The sequence below is a fragment of the Haematobia irritans genome, chromosome 2, assembly GCF_050003625.1.
Source record: "Haematobia irritans isolate KBUSLIRL chromosome 2, ASM5000362v1, whole genome shotgun sequence".
NCBI lineage: Eukaryota > Metazoa > Arthropoda > Insecta > Diptera > Muscidae > Haematobia > Haematobia irritans.
Genome location: NC_134398.1, coordinates 159,461,146 through 159,481,754, shown reverse-complemented (window position 1 = coordinate 159,481,754; position 20,609 = coordinate 159,461,146). Strand labels below are relative to the sequence as shown.

The 20,609-nt window shown below is 35.4% G+C and overlaps 2 protein-coding genes across 3 annotated transcripts in view; both read right to left on the bottom strand.

Annotated features, from left to right (window-relative positions):
- Nucleotides 1-20,609, bottom strand: part of LOC142226631 (uncharacterized) — a 41,842-nt gene that overhangs the window by 8,838 nt on the left and 12,395 nt on the right. The window lies entirely within an intron of this gene.
- Nucleotides 1,427-9,043, bottom strand: Elba3 (Early boundary activity 3). Of its 2 annotated transcripts, none has more exons than XM_075296734.1 (3): nt 8,437-9,043; nt 1,725-2,054; nt 1,427-1,636 (listed from the first exon to the last, which is right to left on the bottom strand). In XM_075296734.1, the coding sequence occupies exons 1-3, from the start codon at nt 8,977-8,979 to the stop codon at nt 1,535-1,537; spliced, it is 975 nt and encodes a 324-aa protein (XP_075152849.1). In that variant the 5' UTR covers nt 8,980-9,043; the 3' UTR covers nt 1,427-1,534. The 2 variants fall into 2 exon arrangements, with proteins under 2 accessions (XP_075152849.1, XP_075152850.1); XM_075296735.1 differs by having other exon boundaries at nt 1,764-2,054.

Below are 20,609 nucleotides of genomic sequence, written 5' to 3'. Positions count from 1 at the left end.
GGCATTTATTTTGACCCCACGGTCTATGAATACGAGCGGGAGTGGCCATCGGCCATTGGCATTGGGTCATCGGAGAAATTCAAATTCGGTAACTGCACTGAATGTTGGGTTCCAAAGAAATTATCCTTCACTAATAATTTTGGTATTGTTTCCGAGCCAAAAGAGCGGAGAATTGAAGTAAATCGGATTACTTCCCAGCAAAAAATATTGGAAGTTGTTCCACGAACATTTCTTTTAAAGCCCATCCCAGAATACCCCATCGATTTTTTCAACTTCTGATGCAGTCCTTTTGGACAAGTCCACAAACATTTCTTCTAAAGCGCATCGTGGGATCCCCCAATGATTTTTTTCCACTTCCGATGCAGTCCTTTTGGACAAGGGCACAAACATTTCTTCTAAAGCGCATCTTGGGATCCCCCAATGATTTTTTTCTACTTCCGATGCAGTCCTTGTGGACAAGTATTAGAAAGAACGCAATCAGGCTATTTTAAGTGCAAATTTTGGACAGTTAAATTTTACAAAAAATAAATAGAAAACCAATAAAAAAAATTGAAAATTAATAAAAAAGTAAAAAAAAAAATAATAATTAAAAAAACAATCATTCCCGCTGGGATTTGAACCTTTGCCATTTGACTTTTTCGCTTCCATGGAAGTTCTTTTGAAAAGGTTTTGCACATTACGAGAATTTTAAATTTTTTTGTTGATTTTTAATGGAAAAAATATATTTATACGAAAATATATGCCGAAAATAAAAAACAAAAACGATGCATAACATAAAAAAATATTTTTTTAGAAAAACATTTGATAAAAAAATGCCGCTAGTGAGATTTGAACCTGCGTTTCTTATTTTTACGTTCATACTAATAAAGAACACCTCGAGAAGCAATTAGAATGTTATTCCTTGGTGTCGAATTACGATCATATCACAAACATTTGAATTGACCTTTCGACGCTTTATGTTCAATGGCGTTTGTGGCTGAGTGTGCTAAGTTGTTCTGTTATGGTGCCAGCAAACCCAAGTTCAACCCCTGGTCGGAGCGAAAAAATTGTTCAAATTGAAAAAAATTAGATAATAGGAAAATAATAGTGTAATAAAACATATGGATGAAAAACAAATGAAATTGGTTGAAAAAAATGTTCGCTTTTTAAATTTCTTCATTCAAATTAACTTCCAGGGCACAACTTCTAAAGCAATGCAAACGATCCAAGAAGGGAGTTCTTCCGTTCTATGACAAGCCCATGTAAAATTCATTGGAGATGATCCAAATTTGCACCACTTCCGGATCACAGATTGGGGATCCAAACTACTTTTTGGAAGCTCTTTTTTTTGCTGGGTTCTTAAGAAGTGATATGGCCAAACCTTATTTACTTATGTTTGTTTACTAGAAAAGTTTTAGATATCCCATTAATGAATAAAATCAATCAATTTAAAATTTTCGAAATCTTTTAGATTTTATTTTAATTACAAAACTAAGAAACTAATCATTTTTTTTATTGTCATACAATTTCATCAACTATATTATATTTCCTACAATTAATGTCTAATAATCTGGAATTCATCACGTTTCATAGATAATATCGATACGGGTTTAGCACACAAACCCTGATGATCCAATGGTGGCAATGATACTTTAAACTGCAAAAGATATTGAAGAAAAATACAATACATTCAAATTTATCAAATACCAGATTACTACAAATTTCTAGTTCACAACAGAACTTACATGTTTATGTAAAATCCCGTTTATATTCTCATTACTTACACAGCTTGTTCCACTAATGGGGAAATCAGCAGACAGACAAGATTCTTTCAAGGTACGTAACTCAGTGTCCAAGACGTTACGATCTTTCGATTTACGTATTATAATCGATTGAAAGACAGAATCTCCATCCTTAATATAAGCTACTACATTACGATATAGATTATCTGTTTGCCAAACAGTAGAGTTGAGGTGAACAACTGAGTAACTAACATTACTGGGTCCATTACTGTATTGCACAAAAAGCCAGGGGGTCATCTCAATGTCAATATTATCATAGGGTTCTTCAAAAGCCTGCAACAAGAATATTAATTAGAGATGGATGTGAGATAACTTCGATAATTTAAGAAACCCATTTAGAACACAAATTTATGGAGAAGTAGTTGATTCTGTTAATAGTGTGTTGGGAGGAATTTGCGTCTGGAAGATTTCATATGAAAGTCATGGCAACCCTAATCTGACTTGTAAAGAGTTCAATGGCACTCAGTGCCAGACAATAAAGCTTTTGTCAGTTCAGAAATAATATGGTGGTCAGCGCTAGCGTTGTCACTTGTTTTTTTTAGCTTTGATACTTTTTTGACACTAAATATCATATTTTTTACATTTTTGTGCTACCTTCTTGTCACGTTGTGCCATGTTTTAAATAATTTCTTTTATGTTGTAACAGATTTTTATACCCACCACCATAGAATAGTGATGGGGGTATAAAAAGTTTATCATACCATTTGTAATATATCGAAATATCGATTTCCGATATATATAAAGCATATATTCTTGATCAGGGAGAAACTCTAAGACGATATAACCATATCCGTCTGTCCGTTTGTCTGTCTGACCGTCTGTCTGTTGTAATCACGCTACAGTCTTGAATAATGAAGCTATCGTGCTGAAAGTTTGCACAAACTCGTCTTGTGTCTGCAGACAGGTCAAGTTCGAAGTTGAGCTCCATATAAACCGACCTCCCGATTTGGGGTATTGGGCTTCTAGAATCCGTAGTTTTTATCGAATTTGCCTGAAATTGGAAATCTAGAGGTATTTTAGGACCATAAAGAGGTGAGCCAAAAATGGTGAGTATCAGACCATGTTTTGATATACCCCCATATAGACCGATCTCCCGATTTTGTTTCTTGGACTTCTAGAAAGCGTAGTTTTTATCTAATTTGCTTAAAATTGGAAATCAAGAGATATTTTTGGATCACAAGGACGTGTGTGTATCGGTCCATGTTTTTAAATAGCCACTGTATAGACCGATCTCCCGATTTTACTTCATGGACTTCTAGACACCGTAGTTTTTATCCAATTTGCGTGAAATTGAAAATCTGGAAGTTTTTAGTGCTATAAGTAGATGTACTGAATATGTTGTGTATCGGTACAGGTTTTGATTTGGGGTCTAGAACCGCCATACAGATCGATATAGAAGGCGTACTGATCATGAAAGTTGCTTGAAACTGATTGTAAAATTTCCAGATTTTACTTCTCGTAATCATTTAAATCATGGAGGTAAAAATATGCAGATTTTAGATGAAGGCGTTATTTAATCATTCCTCTAAAACTCAAACAAAAATGGTAGGTAGAATTGTTAAATGTATCTTCGAGAAGAGTACTGGTTGAACTGATCTGCTTGAAATAATCATAAAACCCCCTGAAATTCTATGTATTATCAAGTAACCTGCTAAGAAGAAGAATTTTCAAAGGAAACTATTATATTTGATATTTGGGTATTTAAGATTCGGCCCGGACGAACTTACTGCTGTATATACTTTTTTTCAATTTTGATCCCAATTCCTGTAAGATTACTCTTGTAGTCGGTGTCTAACATATAATCGAATTTACGCTACCAATACTATATCACCTTTCTCTTCACATACCATAATGTGTTCAAGATGACACATGTACCCCTAACCGAAAGGTGTCTGAAGATGGTAAATTGTGTTACTTCCCTGAGCCACATGATTTAAGAGTTCTATTTACACAATATAATATAAATATCTTCAATTTGTATTTTTCTTTTTGAAAAAGACTGTCATTCTGTTAAAAATTTTGTGTCACGGAGTGTGTCAAAGCATTTCGACGTAGTTTCACCGTAAGGTGAAACGCCGTTCGGACTCGGCTATAAAAAGATCCCTTGTCATTGAGCTAAACATGGAAGCGGGCAGCACTCAATGATAAGAGGGAAATGCACCACTGTGGTATCACAATGGACTGAATGGTCTAGGTGAGCCTGCCACCATTTTTTTTCGAGTGACACTTTTTGCGCCACTTTTTAGAAATTCTCACTGAATTGATGGCTTCATTTCATTCGCTATGAGCCAGGGGCCGACTGCCCATAAATAGTCGGCGACGATGCGGTTTCATTATCTGCTCAGTGTCAACCCTGAGCTACTCAAACAGTTGCATAAAAATCTAATTTCATTTTATTATACCCTCCACCATAGGATGGGGGTATATTAACCTTGTCATTCCGTTTGTAACACATCGAAATATTGCTCTAAGACCCCAGAAAGTTTATATATTCTGGGTCGTGGTGAAATTCTGAGTCGATCTAACCATGTCCGTCCGTTGAAATCACGCTAACTTCCGAACGAAACAAGCTATCAACTTGAAACTTGGGACAAGTAGTTGTTATTGATGTAGATCGGATGGTATTGCAAATGGGTCATATCGGTCCACTTTTACGAATAGCCCCCATATAAACCGACGCTCAGATTTGGCTTGCGGAGCCTCTTGGAGGAGCAAAATTCATCCGATCCGGCAGATATTTGGTACATGGTGTTAGTATATGGTATCTAACAACCATGCAAAAATTGGTCCACGTCGGTCCATTATTATATATAGCCCCATATAAACCGATCCCCATATTTGGCTTGCGGAGCCTCTAAGAGAAGCAAATTTCGTCCGATGCGGCTGAAATTTGGTACATGGTGTTAGTATATGGTCTCTAACAACCATGCAAAAATTGGTCCACATGGGTCCATAATTATATATAGCCCGCATATAAACCGATCCGCAGATTTGGCTTGCAGAGCCTCTAAGAGAAGCAAATTTCATCCGATCAGGCTGAAATTTAGTATACGTTCTAAGTATATGGTCTCTAATAACTATGCAAAAATTGGTCCACATCGGTCCATAATTATATATAGCCCGTATATAAACCGATCCGCAGATTTGGCTTGCAGAGCCTCTAAGAGAAGCAAATTTCAACCGATCAGGCTGAAATTTAGTATACGGTCTAAGTAAAAATTGGTCCACATCGATCCATAATTATATATAGCCCGCATATAAACCGATCCGCAGATTTGGCTTGCAGAGCCTCTAAGAGAAGCAAATTTCATCCGATCAGGCTGAAATTTTGTATTTGGTCTAAGTATATGGTCTCTAACAACTATGCAAAAATTGGTCTACATGGGTCTATAATTATATATAGCCCGCATATAAACCGATCCGCAGATTTGGCTTGCAGAGCCTCTAAGAGAAGCAAATTTCATCCGATCAGGCTGAAATTTAGTATATGGTGTAAGTATATGGTCTAAGTATATGGTCTCTAACAACTATGCAAAAATTGGTCTACATCGGTCTATAATTATATATATCCCCCATATAAACCGATCCCCAGATTTGAACTCCGGAGCCTCTTCAAAGAGCAAAATTACTCCGATCCAGTTGAAATTTGGTACGTCGTGTAAGTATATGGTCTCTAATAACCAGGCAAAAATTATATATAATATAGCCGATCCTCAAAAATAATCTACCAAAATTTTATTTCTATAGAAAATCTTGTCAAGATTTTATTATTATAAAAAATTTTGTCAAAATTTTATTACTGTAGAAAATGTTGTCAACATTTTATTTCTATAGAAAATTTTGTCAAAATTTTATTTCTATAGAAAAATATGCCAAAATTTTATTGCTATAGAAAGTTTTGTCAAAATTTTATTTCTATAGAAAAATTTTGTCAAAATTTTATTTCTATAGAAAATTTTGTCAAACTGAATTATATAAGTATTTAATCGGTCTTTTTGTTTAATATATACTCCGTATGGACTAACTTACAATTGAAAAGAAGTATTAACATACCTTGCCATCGGCAAGTGTTACCGCAACCCAATTAATTCGATTGTGGATGACAGTCTTTAGTACAAGTTTCTATGCAATCCATGGTGGAGGGTACATAAGATTCGGCCTGGCCGAACTTACGGCCGCACTCCAAAAAAAGTGAACTCTCTATTTCACTAAAGCCAATTTAACTTTGTTTTAGTTCATGGAATTATTATGTTTGGAGAAAGTTTACTCTAATAATTTTTTGTGTACGTTAATTAAATTAACTAAAACCGAGGAAAAAATATACACAAATGAAGGATAAAGATTAACTAAATTCGTTTCTTCCACAAAATAGTTCAATATTTCTTCAAATTTGTAAATTATACTACAAGTGCGTCCATCATGAACTTCGTATGTCACTAAAGACATTCTTACAATTTTGAACTCCAATTTTTTCCTTCTAATTACAAAATTTTCTTTAACAAGTGAAAAAACTTTATTATGTCAAAAAAAATTTCTTGAATTTGTCGAAAAATATTTACTTATTTTTATGACATCGGCATGATGCCAGCGTTTGTTATACTGTTTAGTTAAAAATTTCGAAAAATATTCAAAATTTTCTAAAATTAACCGAAATTTTTCTTCCTGGTGGATTCACTGTTTTTTCAGTGCGTATATACTTGTTTAATTTAATACAATTTCTTCTAAACTTTAATTTTAAAGTATTTATTCAACATGTCTGTTCAGCTCTAACAAGTAAGGAAAATCCTTCACCAAAAATTTTGATACCATCTCAACACCTTCAAATTTGTTGGGAGCTATATATAGGTTTATATTCCCATATATAAATATGAACCAATTTGGACAATATTTTTTTTAAACTTTCACAAAATCTCTAGACTCAAAATATAAATTGGTTAACGACCAGGACGGGCCACAATGTTAGTAAAACAATATTGGAAATATTTAAATTGCAAAAATTTCGGCTGCACCTCAGCAGGCGACGGATGTAGATAAATTTAGACATATAGCATGTCAGTGTATCTCAAAAACATTTAGTATAACATGTATAGAGTAGAGGTGTGCACGTGACACGAAATTGTCGTGACTCACGAAAATTTTCGTGACTCACGCGTGAGTCGTGAGTCACGCTGATGGTAACGGCGTGAGTGTGCGTGAGCGTGATTAACCAAACAAATGTCGTGCGTGAGCGTGAGTCACGAAAATAATATCTTCGTGAGTGTGCGTGAGTAACGAATTTCGGAAAAACACGCTCACGAAAATAATCCCGCTTACGAACATAAAATGCTTCCGAGTTCAATTCATATATAATTTTAGTGGCATCCTAAGTGTTGAAAGTTTTATAACGCTCTCGATTTTAATCATACTCATATTTTCAGTCAGGTTCTATAGGTAAATTACTGATGAAATTATTCGTGAGTCACGACGTTTCTCGTGAGTCACGACATTTTTCGTGAGTCACGATATTTTTCGTGAGTCACGACATTTAAAAGATTTTCGTGCGTGAGTACAAATTTTCTTTTCGTGAGCGAGCGTGAGCGTGAGTCCCACCAAAAAATGTCGTGCGTGAGTGTGCGTGAATAAGATTTCTCCGTCGTGAGTGTGCGTGAGCGTGAGTAAAATATTAATCACGTGCACACCTCTAGTATAGAGTCCATTAATGTCATGTTCCATCTACTGCTTTTAGACATATTGGTCGGTCAGCTGCAACAATGGCTGTTAGGCTATTCGACCTATCGCTTTGGTAGAGGATAGAGAGAGGTTCTCAAATTAATACCAGATATTGGATCACAGAATTACATGGAACATAAAGCTTGCTTGATTTCAATGATTTAGGCTTAATAAGCTAAGAAATGCCTTAAAAATACATTTAAGGCTCTTTTTTTTTGCGATGTTGCGAAGCAAATATTAATTTGTTCCCAATTTTTTGGGGCAAATTAAACTCAGTTCTATAGAATTTTTGTTTTAAGTAAAGATACCCATTTTAAAGTCAAATCTCACAACCCTAAGAATAAAGCGCCTTTATTGCAAAGTTTATCGACTTTTGGTCGAGTAAAAAATCATTGTATCAGAGAAAAGCGTCTTCTACGCTAAGCAAAACTCTTATTTGTACTTTAAGGACATGCTTTTCTTGTACTCAATGCACGCAGAGAAGGAATATGATCACCGCAGCCATGTTCCAAGAGCAACATGTTACTTTTTCACGGAAAACAGGTAGCATGTTTGTCGAAACCATGTTCTTTTCTCGGAAATTATCTATCTTATTTCGGAAAGCATGTTATGTTTGACGAGAAAAGAATATTTTTGCGACAAAAATGCTACATGGTCGCCGCGAAAAAGTAACATGGTGCTCTTGAAACATGTTTGAGGTGGTCATATTCCTTCTCTGGGTGTGTGTTTTTTAGTGTATTATGTTAACTTAACCCCTTTTTTGAACAAGAAATGAGTGTCCTGCCTTTAATATGAGGAGGACCTGAAGAATGTTAGCTAGAGATGAGATTTCAATATAAAATCCATAACAAATATTCCTTCCCACTTCACTTATTACAACGATTTCGACTTACTTAGTTTGTGGTATATCATAATAAAAAATATATATTTAGAAAACTCAACTTACCCTCTCAAAACACCTTGTCTTCAATATATCCAATTCTTTTTGTATCAAATCATCCGAATCGCTGACATACAATACAGTGGCCATTCGCTGTATCTTGTCATCTCTTATTAGAACTTCGCGTATACTAATACTATTGAAGTCTTCTTTGGGCCAAACAATCTCCTTCTGGTGGACTACAGCATGGACAATGGTATTACTACCTTTATTGTACTGAACCAAATATCTTTTGGAAAATTTCTCCTTCAATATAATTTCTTCATTATTTTTGGTCAACGTTTTGAATTGTTGTTCAATAAAAAATCGATCATCGGATGCCAATTTAACACGACCTTCAATAATGGCATGATTCCAATTGAAACGAACTCTACGATTAACATACATATTCGAGGAATCATTATCCACCAAATCAATGGAATGTATAACGCCATAGACAATTTTGCCATTCTCTTTGCCTCCTTTAGATTGGCCTTCGTCCATTTCGATTAGGAACCAGGACATACGACAAATTTCTTGAGATTTTGTTAAAACTTGAAACGAAGTCATTTTCGCGAAAATTTTTAAAAATATGTTCAAAAAATACTGCAGATCACTGTTGTTATCAGTTAGACTGATGGTTTGCAACTATTTCCAGCAAACTAATCCGTTTGCATTAAATACTTCGTTACCTTGGGTATACAGTATTATGATATTCTATGGTCAGGTATAATGTCACACAAGTTAACTACCTGGACTCTACCCCAGCAAGATAATTTCCCAACATTTTATGATACTGAACAATAGTTATTTTATTCTTAGAACATATTTTATGAACATTTATAAGCAATTGGCCTAAACGAAAGTCAATTGGTTTTTCTTTGCGCTTTCCATATGCGGGGAAATCCCCGAAAATATTTCCAGTTTGAATTTGCCATTATATGGCTACCAATTATTAAGGAAATTCCCATCACAAAACTTTTTGTTATACATGGGATTTTTTCGAACGTCTTAGAAAGAAGCATAATTTAAAAATTATAGGAAAAAATTAATTCTCTACCTAACCATAAGCGTAGGAAGGCCTCTGGGGAGGGGGCTTAGACCCCCAGAACAATTTTAGTGTGGAGCTTTTAGTTGTTTTTTTTTATAAATTAATTGTCTAGTTATGTTGAAGTCTGATTATTTTTTCGTTTTTATAAAATAAAACATTAATTGAACCTATAACTTCAGTCTATTAATTTTTTGCTAGGGGGCTAGCTACGCTAATGTACCTAACACCAACTAAATTTGTTGATTAAAAATTTGCCATGAATAAAAACATTTTTATTATAAAACAAGTAAGGAAAGTCTAAAGTCGGGCGGGGCCGACTATATTACACCCTGCACCACTTTGTAGATCTAAATTTTCGATACCATATCACATCCGTCAAATGTGTTGGGTGCTATATATAAAGGTTTGTCCCAAATACATACATTTAAATATCACTCGATTTGGACAGAATTTGATAGACTTTTACAAAATCTATAGACTCAAAATTTAAGTCGGCTAATTCACTAGAGTGGAACACAATGTTAGTAAAAAATATGGGAAACATTTAAATCTGAAGCAATTTTTAGGAAACTTCGAAAAAGTTTATTTATGATTTATCGCTCGATATATATGTATTAGAAGTTTAGGAAAATTAGAGTCATTTTTACAAATTTTCGACTAAGCAGTGGCGATTTTACAAGGAAAATGTTGGTATTTTGACCATTTTTGTCGAAATCAGAAAAACATATATATGGGGACTATATCTAAATCTGAACCGATGTCAACCAAATTTGGCACGCATATCTACAATGCTAATTCTACTACCTGTGCAAAATTTCAACTAAATCGGAGTTAAAAATTGGCCTCTGTGGTCATATGAGTGTAAATCGGGCGAAAGCTATATATGGGAGATATATCCAAATCTGAACCGATTTCAACCAAATTTGGCACGCATAGTTACAATGCTAATTCTACTCCCTATGCAAAATTTCAACTAAATCGGAGCAAAAAATTGGCCTATATGGGCAAATGAGTGTAAATCGGGCGAAAGCTATATATGGGAGCTATATCTAAATCTGCACCGATTTGGCTAATATTTTGCAAGTTTTTCGAGACTCATAAAATATTCGGATGTACGGAATTTGAGGAAGATCGGTTGATATACACGCCAATTATGACCAGATCGGTGAAAAATATATATGGCAGCTATATCTAAATCTGAACCGATTTTTTCCAAAATCAATAGGGATCGTCTTTGAGCCGAAACAGGATCCTGTACCAAATTTTAGGACAATCGGACTAAAACTGCGAGCTGTACTTTGCACACAAAAATACACCAAGAGACAGACAGACGGACATCGCTAAATCGACTCAGAATTTAATTCTAAGACAATCGGTATACTAAACGTCTCAGACTTTTCCTTCTTGGCGTTACATACAAATGCACAAACTTATTATACCCTGTACCACAGTAGTGGTGAAGGGTATAACAAGAAGAAGAGCAAATTTTTGGAAAGGTGGCTTTTTCTTTTTCAATGATGAACGATGGATGTATTTTCCTGTTAAAACAGGACTCATACGAAAGATTTTTAAGGTTATATTTATATAAGTTTTATAAAAAAAAAAAAAAAAACAAGTGAGTAAAGTAGTAAGTCGAGCGGGGCCAACTATATACCCTAAACCACCCCTGCTGAATTAGTAAACATAAGTATTTGTGGTGTAACATTGGTGTAGGTTTGAGAGATAAACCGCATTTCCATATTTAAGAACATAAAGGGGTACATTTTTATGGGAGTATTCACACAAAAAATTTTTTTCCTGATTCAATCACGAAATTAATTGATCCAATTAATTTTTAATTGAAATGACTTCAATCACAGAAATGATAGTATCAATTAAAACATTAATTGAAGGTCAATTAAAAAGTTAATTGATCCAATTAAAAAATTAATTGATACTATTATTTTTGTGATTGATTTTTGTTTCAATAAAAAAATTTGTTGAATCAATTAAATTTTTAATTGAATATTTTTTAAAACTCTATTAAAATTTTAATTGGAAAAATTTTCGTGAAATTTTTTTGTGTGTTGTCACAATCTGAGCAGAAATGCCTGATATTACATATAGTTGTAGCTATAGCTGATTTTGCACCTACAGAGTTAGTATACAACTAATATTGAGTCCATATTTAAAAATGAGGAAATCGCTCAATTAATGTGGTAATAAATCCAAATTTGTGAAAATTGGACACTATTATTATGTAAGAGTTACATGTAAGTCTCAATACGATGGAACTTGAATAGCATGGGTTAATAAATTTCACAAATCGGGGAAAATCGAGATATGTATATATATATAGCTCCCATATATATATATATATATATATATATATATATATATATATATATATATATATATATATATATATATATATATATATATATATATATATATATATGGGAGCTATATCTAAATCTGAACCGATTTGGATGATATTTTCTGGTTTGGCTGACACCACAGAAGGTTACCTTGTGCAAAATTTGAGTAAGATCGGTTAATAAATGCGATCATTATGACCAAAAATAAGGTATTAGGGACAAATTTTTCAAAATCGGGTGCTACATAGATATGAGAGCTATATCTAAATCTGAACGGATTTGGATGACATTTTGCAGGCTTGGTTGACATTACAGGAGATTACCTTGTGCTAAATTTGAGTAAGATCGGTTAATAAATGAGGCCACTACGGTCAAAAATAAGGTTATTAGGGAGAAATTTTTCAAAATCGGGCGCTGCATATATATGGGAGCTATATCTAAATCTGAACCGATTTCGATGAAATTAGATTACTTTGTGGCAAAGGGCTAGATCTACTCAGGAGGTGATTCTGAGTCGATCGGTATATATTTTATGGGGTCTAAAATCAATATTTCTGGTAGGCAAATTTTATGGCAGATCAAAGTTATTATAACAGGTTGGCTGATAAGTCCCCGGTTTGACACATAGATGGTGTCGCTATTATGCATATTATTTTTATATAGTACCAACCTTCAAATGATTCGTGTCAAAATTTGACGTCTGAAGCAACTTTTGTTATTGTGAAAAAAATGGAAAAAAGGAGTTTCGTGTTTTGATAAAATACTGTTTTCTGAAGGGAAAAAATACGGTGGAAGCAAAAACTTGGCTTGATAATGAGTTCCCGGATTCTGCCCCAGGGAAATCAACAATAATTGATTGGTGAAATGAGCACAGAGGACGGTGAACGCAGTGGACGCCCGAAAGAGGTGGTTACCGACGAAAACATCAAAAACATCCACAAAATGATTTTGAATGACCGTAAAATGAAGTTGATCGAGATAGCAGAGGCCTTAAAGATATCAAAGAAACGTGTTGGTCATATCATTCATCAATATTTGGATATGCGGAAGCTCTGTGCAAAATGGGTGCCGCGCGAGCTCACATTTGACCAAAAACAACAACGTGTTGATGATTCTGAGCGGTGTTTGCAGCTGTTAACTCGTACTACACCCGAGTTTTTCCGTCGATATGTGACAATGGATGAAACATGGCTCCATCACTACACTCCTGAGTCCAATCGACAGTCGGCTGAGTGGACAGCGACCGGTGAACCGTCTCCGAAGCGTGGAAAGACTCAAAAGTCCGCTGGTAAAGTAATGGCCTCTGTTTTTTGGTATGCGCATGGAATAATTTTTATCGATTATCTTGAGAAGGGAAAAACCATCAACAGTGACTATTATATGGCGTTATTGGAGCGTTTGAAAGTCGAAATCGCGGCAAAACGGCCCCATATGAAGAAGAAAAAAAGTGTTGTTCCACCAAGACAACGCACCGTGCCACAAGTCATTGAGAACGATGGCAAAAATGCATGAATTGGGCTTCGAATTGCTTCCCCACCCACCGTATTCTCCAGATCTGGCCCCAGCGACTTTTTTTTCTTCTCAGACCTCAAAAGGATGCTCGCAGGGAAAAAATTTTGGCTGCAATAAAGAGGTGAACGCCGAAACTGAGGCCTATTTTGAGGCAAAACCGAAGGAGTACTACCAAAATGGTATCAAAAAATAGGAAGGTCATTATAATCGTTGTATCGCTCTTGAAGGGAACTATGTTGAATAATAAAACGAATTTTGACAAAAAAATGTGTTTCTCTTCGGTAGACCGGGGACTTATCAGCCAACCTGTTACCCTGACCACTATGTGGTTTAGGGTATAAAAATCATGATCGATTTTCTTTGTATCAACTGCTTTTCGTTTTTGAAGAACGCATGGCTTTACGGCGCAAATATTGAATAAAGTACTATGGAATGATGACCAATATACTCTTTAAAATTATACGAAAAATTTTGGACTATACTGAAAAAAAAGTTTTTTCCGTTTTTGTTCTACCCGAAAGTTTGTAAGTCGTTTGTAAGAAACGAAGTTTATTTAAATGTGCGTTTTTGCATTACACATTGGTATATAAATAGAATTGCTTGACTGTATGCGTTGCTTATGAGTTGATGGCTATAGCGATTGATGATCATAAGAGCTGCATGACCCAGTGAACTGTGTATTACAACCCGAATGGTCCATCTCCATCCGATAAAATTTAACAAGTATATACAGCAGTAAGTTCGGGGGGATCGAATATTGAATACCCACCACCATGAATCAAATATAACAGTTTCCTTTGAAAACTCTTCGTCATAGCGGGTTAATTGATAATATTTAAAATTTAATGGGGGGTTTGATGACAGATATTCCAGTATTCTACGAGAACTAGAGGAGTGCACGTGACACGAAATTGTCGTGACTCACGCTGAGGGAAACAGCGTGAGTGTGCGTGAGCGTGATTCACGAAAATAATATCTTCGTGAGCGTGCATGAGTAACGAATTTCGGAAAAACACGCTCACGAAAATAATCTCGCTTACGAACATAAAATGCTTAGAAGTTGAATTCATTTATACTTTTTGTGATATCCTAAGTGTTAAGAGTTTTATAACGCTCTCGATTTTAATCATACTCATGTTTTCAGTCAGGTTCTGTAGGTAAATTACTCATAAAATTACTCGTGAGTCACGACATTTTTCGTGAGTCACGACATTTAAAAGATGTTCGTGCGTGAGTGTGCGTGAGTACAAATTTTCTTTTCGTGAGCGTGCGTGAGCGTGAGTCCTACCAAAAAATATCGTGCGTGAATGTGCTTGAATAAAATTTTTCCGTCGTGAGTGTGCGTGAGCAAAATATTACTCACGTGCACACCTCTAACGAGCAGCGTTGCCAGAATTGTTTCACCAAAAACCGCTAGATTTGCCTAAAAAAATAGCTAAAAAAGCTAAAAAATGCTAAAAAATAGCCAGAAAAAAAGCTAAATTTTTTTGTATCAAAAGTCACATTTTTGATTGAAATTTAACAAACTTAAAGACAATATCTAAGGCATTTAGCTCTGTTTGCGTATTCGATACATTTTGATTGCTATCACAAATTTTTTACTGGAAGTCCTTCGTATTGTGGGAGCTACCTTCCCAACACCTCTATTTTATTTACTTGTTATTTTAAAATATTAAATGATCTAAGCATGCTTTAGATTTGGTAAAAAAATGATTTGTCATTTTTTTAAATAAAATTTTAGTTTGGTTTTGAAATTGTGAAAAATTCGAAATACATTACTTTTATTTAAATTGTAGAAAATACCTATAGTTAACATTTCCCAGTAAAAACATTTTCCTTTTCTTCATGAGCTATCAAAGAGCTTTAAAAACGTGCTAACGCCAACTTAAATTTCCAACTTCAGACTCGACTTCAAGTAGAAATTATTGTATATATACGTTTTTAAAATAAAGTGTTGAAAAACATCTTCTCTTTTTGAACGCTATTTTGGTTTGTGGTTAAGATGCAAAAACTCCTCACATTTAAAGACTATTTCATTAATTCTTCCTTCTTTCATGAAAACATACCCATTTTTAAGTTGAATCACTTAATTATAAGGACAAAACGACTTTATCGTCTTTTGGGCAAGGAAAACAGTTTATATAAAAGAAATTCACAAATGCTATTATAACCAAAAATCGCGTTCGTATTTTAAGGAGACGACAATATTTTTTCAGTGCTCAAAGCTATTCACATCTACTATTTTAATTTAGTAATATCGTAATAACTTTAGAATATTATAATAACATAAAAAGGATAAACGAGTCAAATGATAATATTCCCAATAATTTACTGACAGTTTATCTAACAAATTTGTATGGTAATAGTAGATTTAAAGTTTACGATAACTTTTATGTATATAATGAAAAAACTTTACAAGGTGTATTTGCTACAAAAATTCCCGCATAATGGCTGGACTCATTATTAATGTTTCAACTGATCTTTGAAATATGTGGAAACCCTTATACTTGCAGCAAGCCTTAGATAAAAACGCCGATTTATCCATATTTCAATAGAAACATGTCGAAAATAAAACCAGTAAGGAAAGTCTAAAGTCGGGCGGGGCCGACTATATTATACCCTGCACCACTTTGTAGATCTAAATTTTCGATACCATATCACATCCGTCAAATGTGTTGGGGGCTATATATATATAAAGGTTTGTCCCAAATACATACATTTAAATATCACTCGATCTGGAAGAATTTGATAGACTTCTACAAAATCTATAGACTCAAAATTTAAGTCGGCTAATGCACTAGGGTGGAACACAATGTTAGTAAAAAATATGGGAAACGTTTAAATCTGAAGCAATTTTAAGGAAACTTCGAAAAAGTTTATTCATGATTTTTCGCTCGATATATATGTGTTAAAAGTTTAGGAAAATTAGAGTCATTTTTACAACTTTTCGACTAAGCAGTGGCGATTTTACAAGGAAAATGTTGGTATTTTGACCATTTTTGTCGAAATCAGAAAAACATATATATGGGAGCTATATCTAAATCTGAACCGATTTCAACCAAATTTGGCACGCATAGCTACAATGCTAATTCTACTCCCTGTGCAAAATTTCAACTAAGTCGGAGTTAAAAATTGGCCTCTGTGGTCATATGAGTGTAAATCGGGCGAAAGCTTTATATGGGAGATATATCCAAATCTGAACCGATTTAAAGCAAATTTGGCACGCATAGTTACAACGCTAATTCTACTCCCTATGCAAAATTTCAACTAAATCGGAGCAAAAAATTGGCCTCTGTGGGCAAATGAGTGTAAATCGGGCGAAAGCTATATATGGGAGATATATCTAAATCTGAACCGATTTTGCTGATATTTTGCAAGTTTTTCGAGACTCATAAAATATTCGGATGTACGGAATTAGAGGAAGATCGGTTGATATACACGCCAATTATGACCAGATCGGTGAAAAATATATATGGGAGCTATATCTAAATCTGAACCGATTTTTTCCAAAATCAATAGGGATCGTCTTTGAGCCGAAACAGGACCCTATACCAAATTTTAGGACAATCGGACTAAAACTGCGAGCTGTACTTTGCACACAAAAATACATCAACAGACAGACAGACAGACAGACGGACAGACAGACAGACGGACATCGCTAAATCGACTCAGAATTTAATTCTAAGCGGATCCGTATACTAAAAGGTTGGTCTATGATTACTCCTTCTTGGCGTTACATACAAATGCACAAACTTATTATACCCTGTACCACAGTAGTGGTGAAGGGTATAAAAAGCCAAAAATAGCTAAAAGGGTCATGAAAAAAAACCAGAAAAAAAGCTAAAAGCTAAATGCATTTTTTTCCCGCTAAACGTCTTCAAAAAAAGCCAAATCTAGCGGGAAAAAAGCTAAATTGGCAACGCTGCTAACGAGAACCAGTACGCCTCCCACAGATAAACTTAAAGATTCTACCCATGAAGACTAGATCAGATTTCTGATTTATAAGAACCATTTTTGTTTTTGAGTTTTAGAGGTATCATAAACATCTCGTGTAAGTGTGCAAAAAAATATTAATAATGCGTTAATTTGAAATCTAAAATTTGTAGATTTTACCCCCATTATTCAAACGATTACAAGAAGTAAAATCTGCAAATTTTATATTCAGTTTCAAGCAATTTTCATGATTTGTGTGCCTTCAATACCCTCAAAAAGTGAAATCGGCCTTACCAATAACCACGGTTTATATAAGCTCAAAGAGTTTAATCGGGAGATCAATCTATATGGTTGCTATGCCAAAAACATACACCGATACACACCAAATTCAGCGCAACTAATTGTGGTTCTGAAAAACCTACAGAATCTAGATCCCAAATCGGGCAAATTGGAAAAAAAAGTACGATTTGTAGATGTCCAAGAGGTAAACTCGGGTGATAGGTCTACATGGGGCTATACCAAAACATGGACCGATACACACCATTTTCCGAAAACCTATTTATGGTCCTAAAAAACTATAGATTTCAAATTTCAGGCACATTGGGTAAAAACTACGGTTTGTAGAATCTCAAGAAGTAAAGTATATGGGACTATAGCAACCCATAGACCGATACACCCAATATTCGGCACACCTATTTACGCTCCTAAAATACCTCTAAATTTTCAAGTCCAGGGAAAGCGAATAGAAAATTCAGTTTCTAGAAGCCCAAGAAGTAAAATAGGGAGATCGATACAATATGGGGACTATACCAAAACATGGATCGGCACACATAAAGGGTGATACGGTCAAAATTTGGTCAAGGGAAAACGCGTGTAAATCGGTGAAATCGTTATTTAAAAAATCAAATTAAATTTACTTTTCAAGTTCAGTTAGTATAAAATTCAGGAAAAATATTCAGTTAGGCTTTCGCTTTTCCAAATCCGAATTGCCGGGCCTCACGCTTGACACCTGCCATCAGATTTTGTACAGCCACCTTGTCCGCCTTCTTCGCCGCAGAAAGCCACTTTGCCTTGAACATCTGCTCATCCTTAGCAGTTTTTTTGGTCTTCTTTAGGTTCCGCTTGACAATAACCCAGTATTTCTCAATTGGGCGGAGCTCTGGCGTTTTGGGAGGGTTCTTGTCCTTGGGAACCACCTGCACGTTGTTGGCGGCGTACCACTCCATGGCCTTTTTACCGTAATGGCAAGATACCAAATCTGGCCAAAACAGTACGGAACAACCGTGTTTCTTCAGGAAAGGTAGCAGACGTTTATTCAAACACTTTTTCACGTAAATTTCTTGGTTGACAGTCCCGGAAGTTATGAAAATGCTGCTTTTGAAGCCACAGGTACAGATGGCTTGTCAAACCAGATATTTCTTTGCGAACTTTGACAGTTTTATGTGCTTGAAAATATCTCCTACCTTTCCCCTTCCTTTTGCCGTATAAAACTCCTGTCCCGGAAGCTGCTTGTAGTCGGCTTTGACGTAGGTTTCGTCGTCCATTACCACGCAGTCAAACTTCGTCAGCATCGCCGTGTACAGCCTCCGGGATCGCGCTTTGGACGTCGTATTTTGTTTATCATCGCGATTTGGAGTCACTACCTTCTTGTAAGTCGATAGTCCGGCTCGTTTTTGGCTCGATGCAAGGTTGTAGACGATACACCCAGCTTATTTGCGGCATCTCGGAGAGAGAGAGGTTAGGGTTTCGCTTGAAACTACCTGCAACTCTCTTTGTCGTCTCAGCGGCTTCCGGTTTTCGATTTCCCCCCGATCCATACTTCCTGGCTGTCGACAAACGTTCCCCAAACACTTTAATTACATTTGTAACGGTTGATTTGGCAACTTTTAGCGATTTTGCCAGCTTTGCGTGCGAGTAGCTCGGATTTTCGCGATGCGCGAGCAAAATTTTGGTACGCTGCTCTTCTTGCTTGGACGGCATTTTGACAACTGAAGAGTGAATTCCAAAATCAAAATAGGAGCAACATTCTACACACACACACCGTCAAAATGAGGGGTGTTCAGGTTTTTTAAATGCAAAATTGAAAGAAATACGTCAAGTTTATATTGACCAAATTTTGACCGTATCACCCTTTACATATACAGACAGACGGACGGACGGACAGACAGACAGACAGACGGACATCGCTAAATCGTCTAAGAATTTAATTCTAAGACGATCGGTATACTAAACGATGGGTCTCAGACTTCCTTCTTGGCGTTACATACAAATGCACAAACTTATTATACCCTGTACCACAGTAGTGGTGAAGGGTATAAATATGGGAAACATTTTAATCCGAACCAATTTTGAGGCAACTTCGCAAAAGTGTATTTATGATTTATCGGTCGATAGATATATATTAGAAATAAAGGAAAACTTTAGTCACTTTTACAAGTTTTCGACTTAGCACTGGCGATTTTATAAGGAAAATGTGGGTAGTTTGGTCATTTTTGCCCAAATCGGAAAAGCATATATATGGAAGCTTTATAGAAATCTGAACCGATTTCAACCAAATTTGACATGCATACTTAGTTTTTTAATTCTACTCCCTGTGCAAAATTTCACGTAAATCGGACTACAACTTTGAACTCTGTGGTCATATGACGAAAATTCGGGCGAATGATATATATGTGATCTATATCTAAATCTGAACCGATTTCAATAAAATTTAGCACACATGACTACACTACTAATTATACTCCTAGTGCAACCAAATTGGGCTAAAAATCTGGCTTCTGGGACCATATAAGTCTATATCGGGCGAAAGATGTATATGAGAGCTATATCTCAATCTGAACCGATTTCAATCAAATTTGGCACACCTGACTATAGTACTTATTGTTCTCCTGGTGCAAAATTTCAAGCAAATCATGGTAAAACTCTGGCTTCTGCGTCCATATAAGTGCATATCTGAATCGATTTCTTCCAAAATCAATAGGGTTCTATTCTGACCCAAAACAGGAACTTGTGCCAAATTTGAAGGCGATTGGACTTAAACTGCGACCTAGACTTTGATCACAAAAATGTGTTCACAGACAGACGGATATGGCTAGATCGACTCAGGGACCCACCCTGAGCATTATTTCCAAAGACACCATGTGTCTATCTCGTCTCCTTCTGGGTGTTGCAAACATATGCACTAACTTATAATACCCTGTTCCACAGTGTGGCGCAGGGTATAATGATTGGCCTCTGGGGCCATAGGAGTGTAAATCGGGCGAAAGCTATACATGGGAGCTATATCTATATCTGAACCGATTTGACTAATATTCCGCAAAATTTACGGGACTCACAAAATATTCAAT

Coding starts and splice junctions, on each gene's coding strand:
- Elba3 (XM_075296734.1), bottom strand. CDS start 8,979: ATGACTTCGTTTCAAGTTTTAACAAAATCTCAAGAAATTTGTCGTATG. Junction 2,055..8,436: donor AGACAAGGTGTTTTGAGAGG/GTAAGTTGAGTT, acceptor TTCTTGTTGCAG/GCTTTTGAAGAACCCTATGA. Junction 1,637..1,724: donor ACGGGATTTTACATAAACAT/GTAAGTTCTGTT, acceptor TATCTTTTGCAG/TTTAAAGTATCATTGCCACC.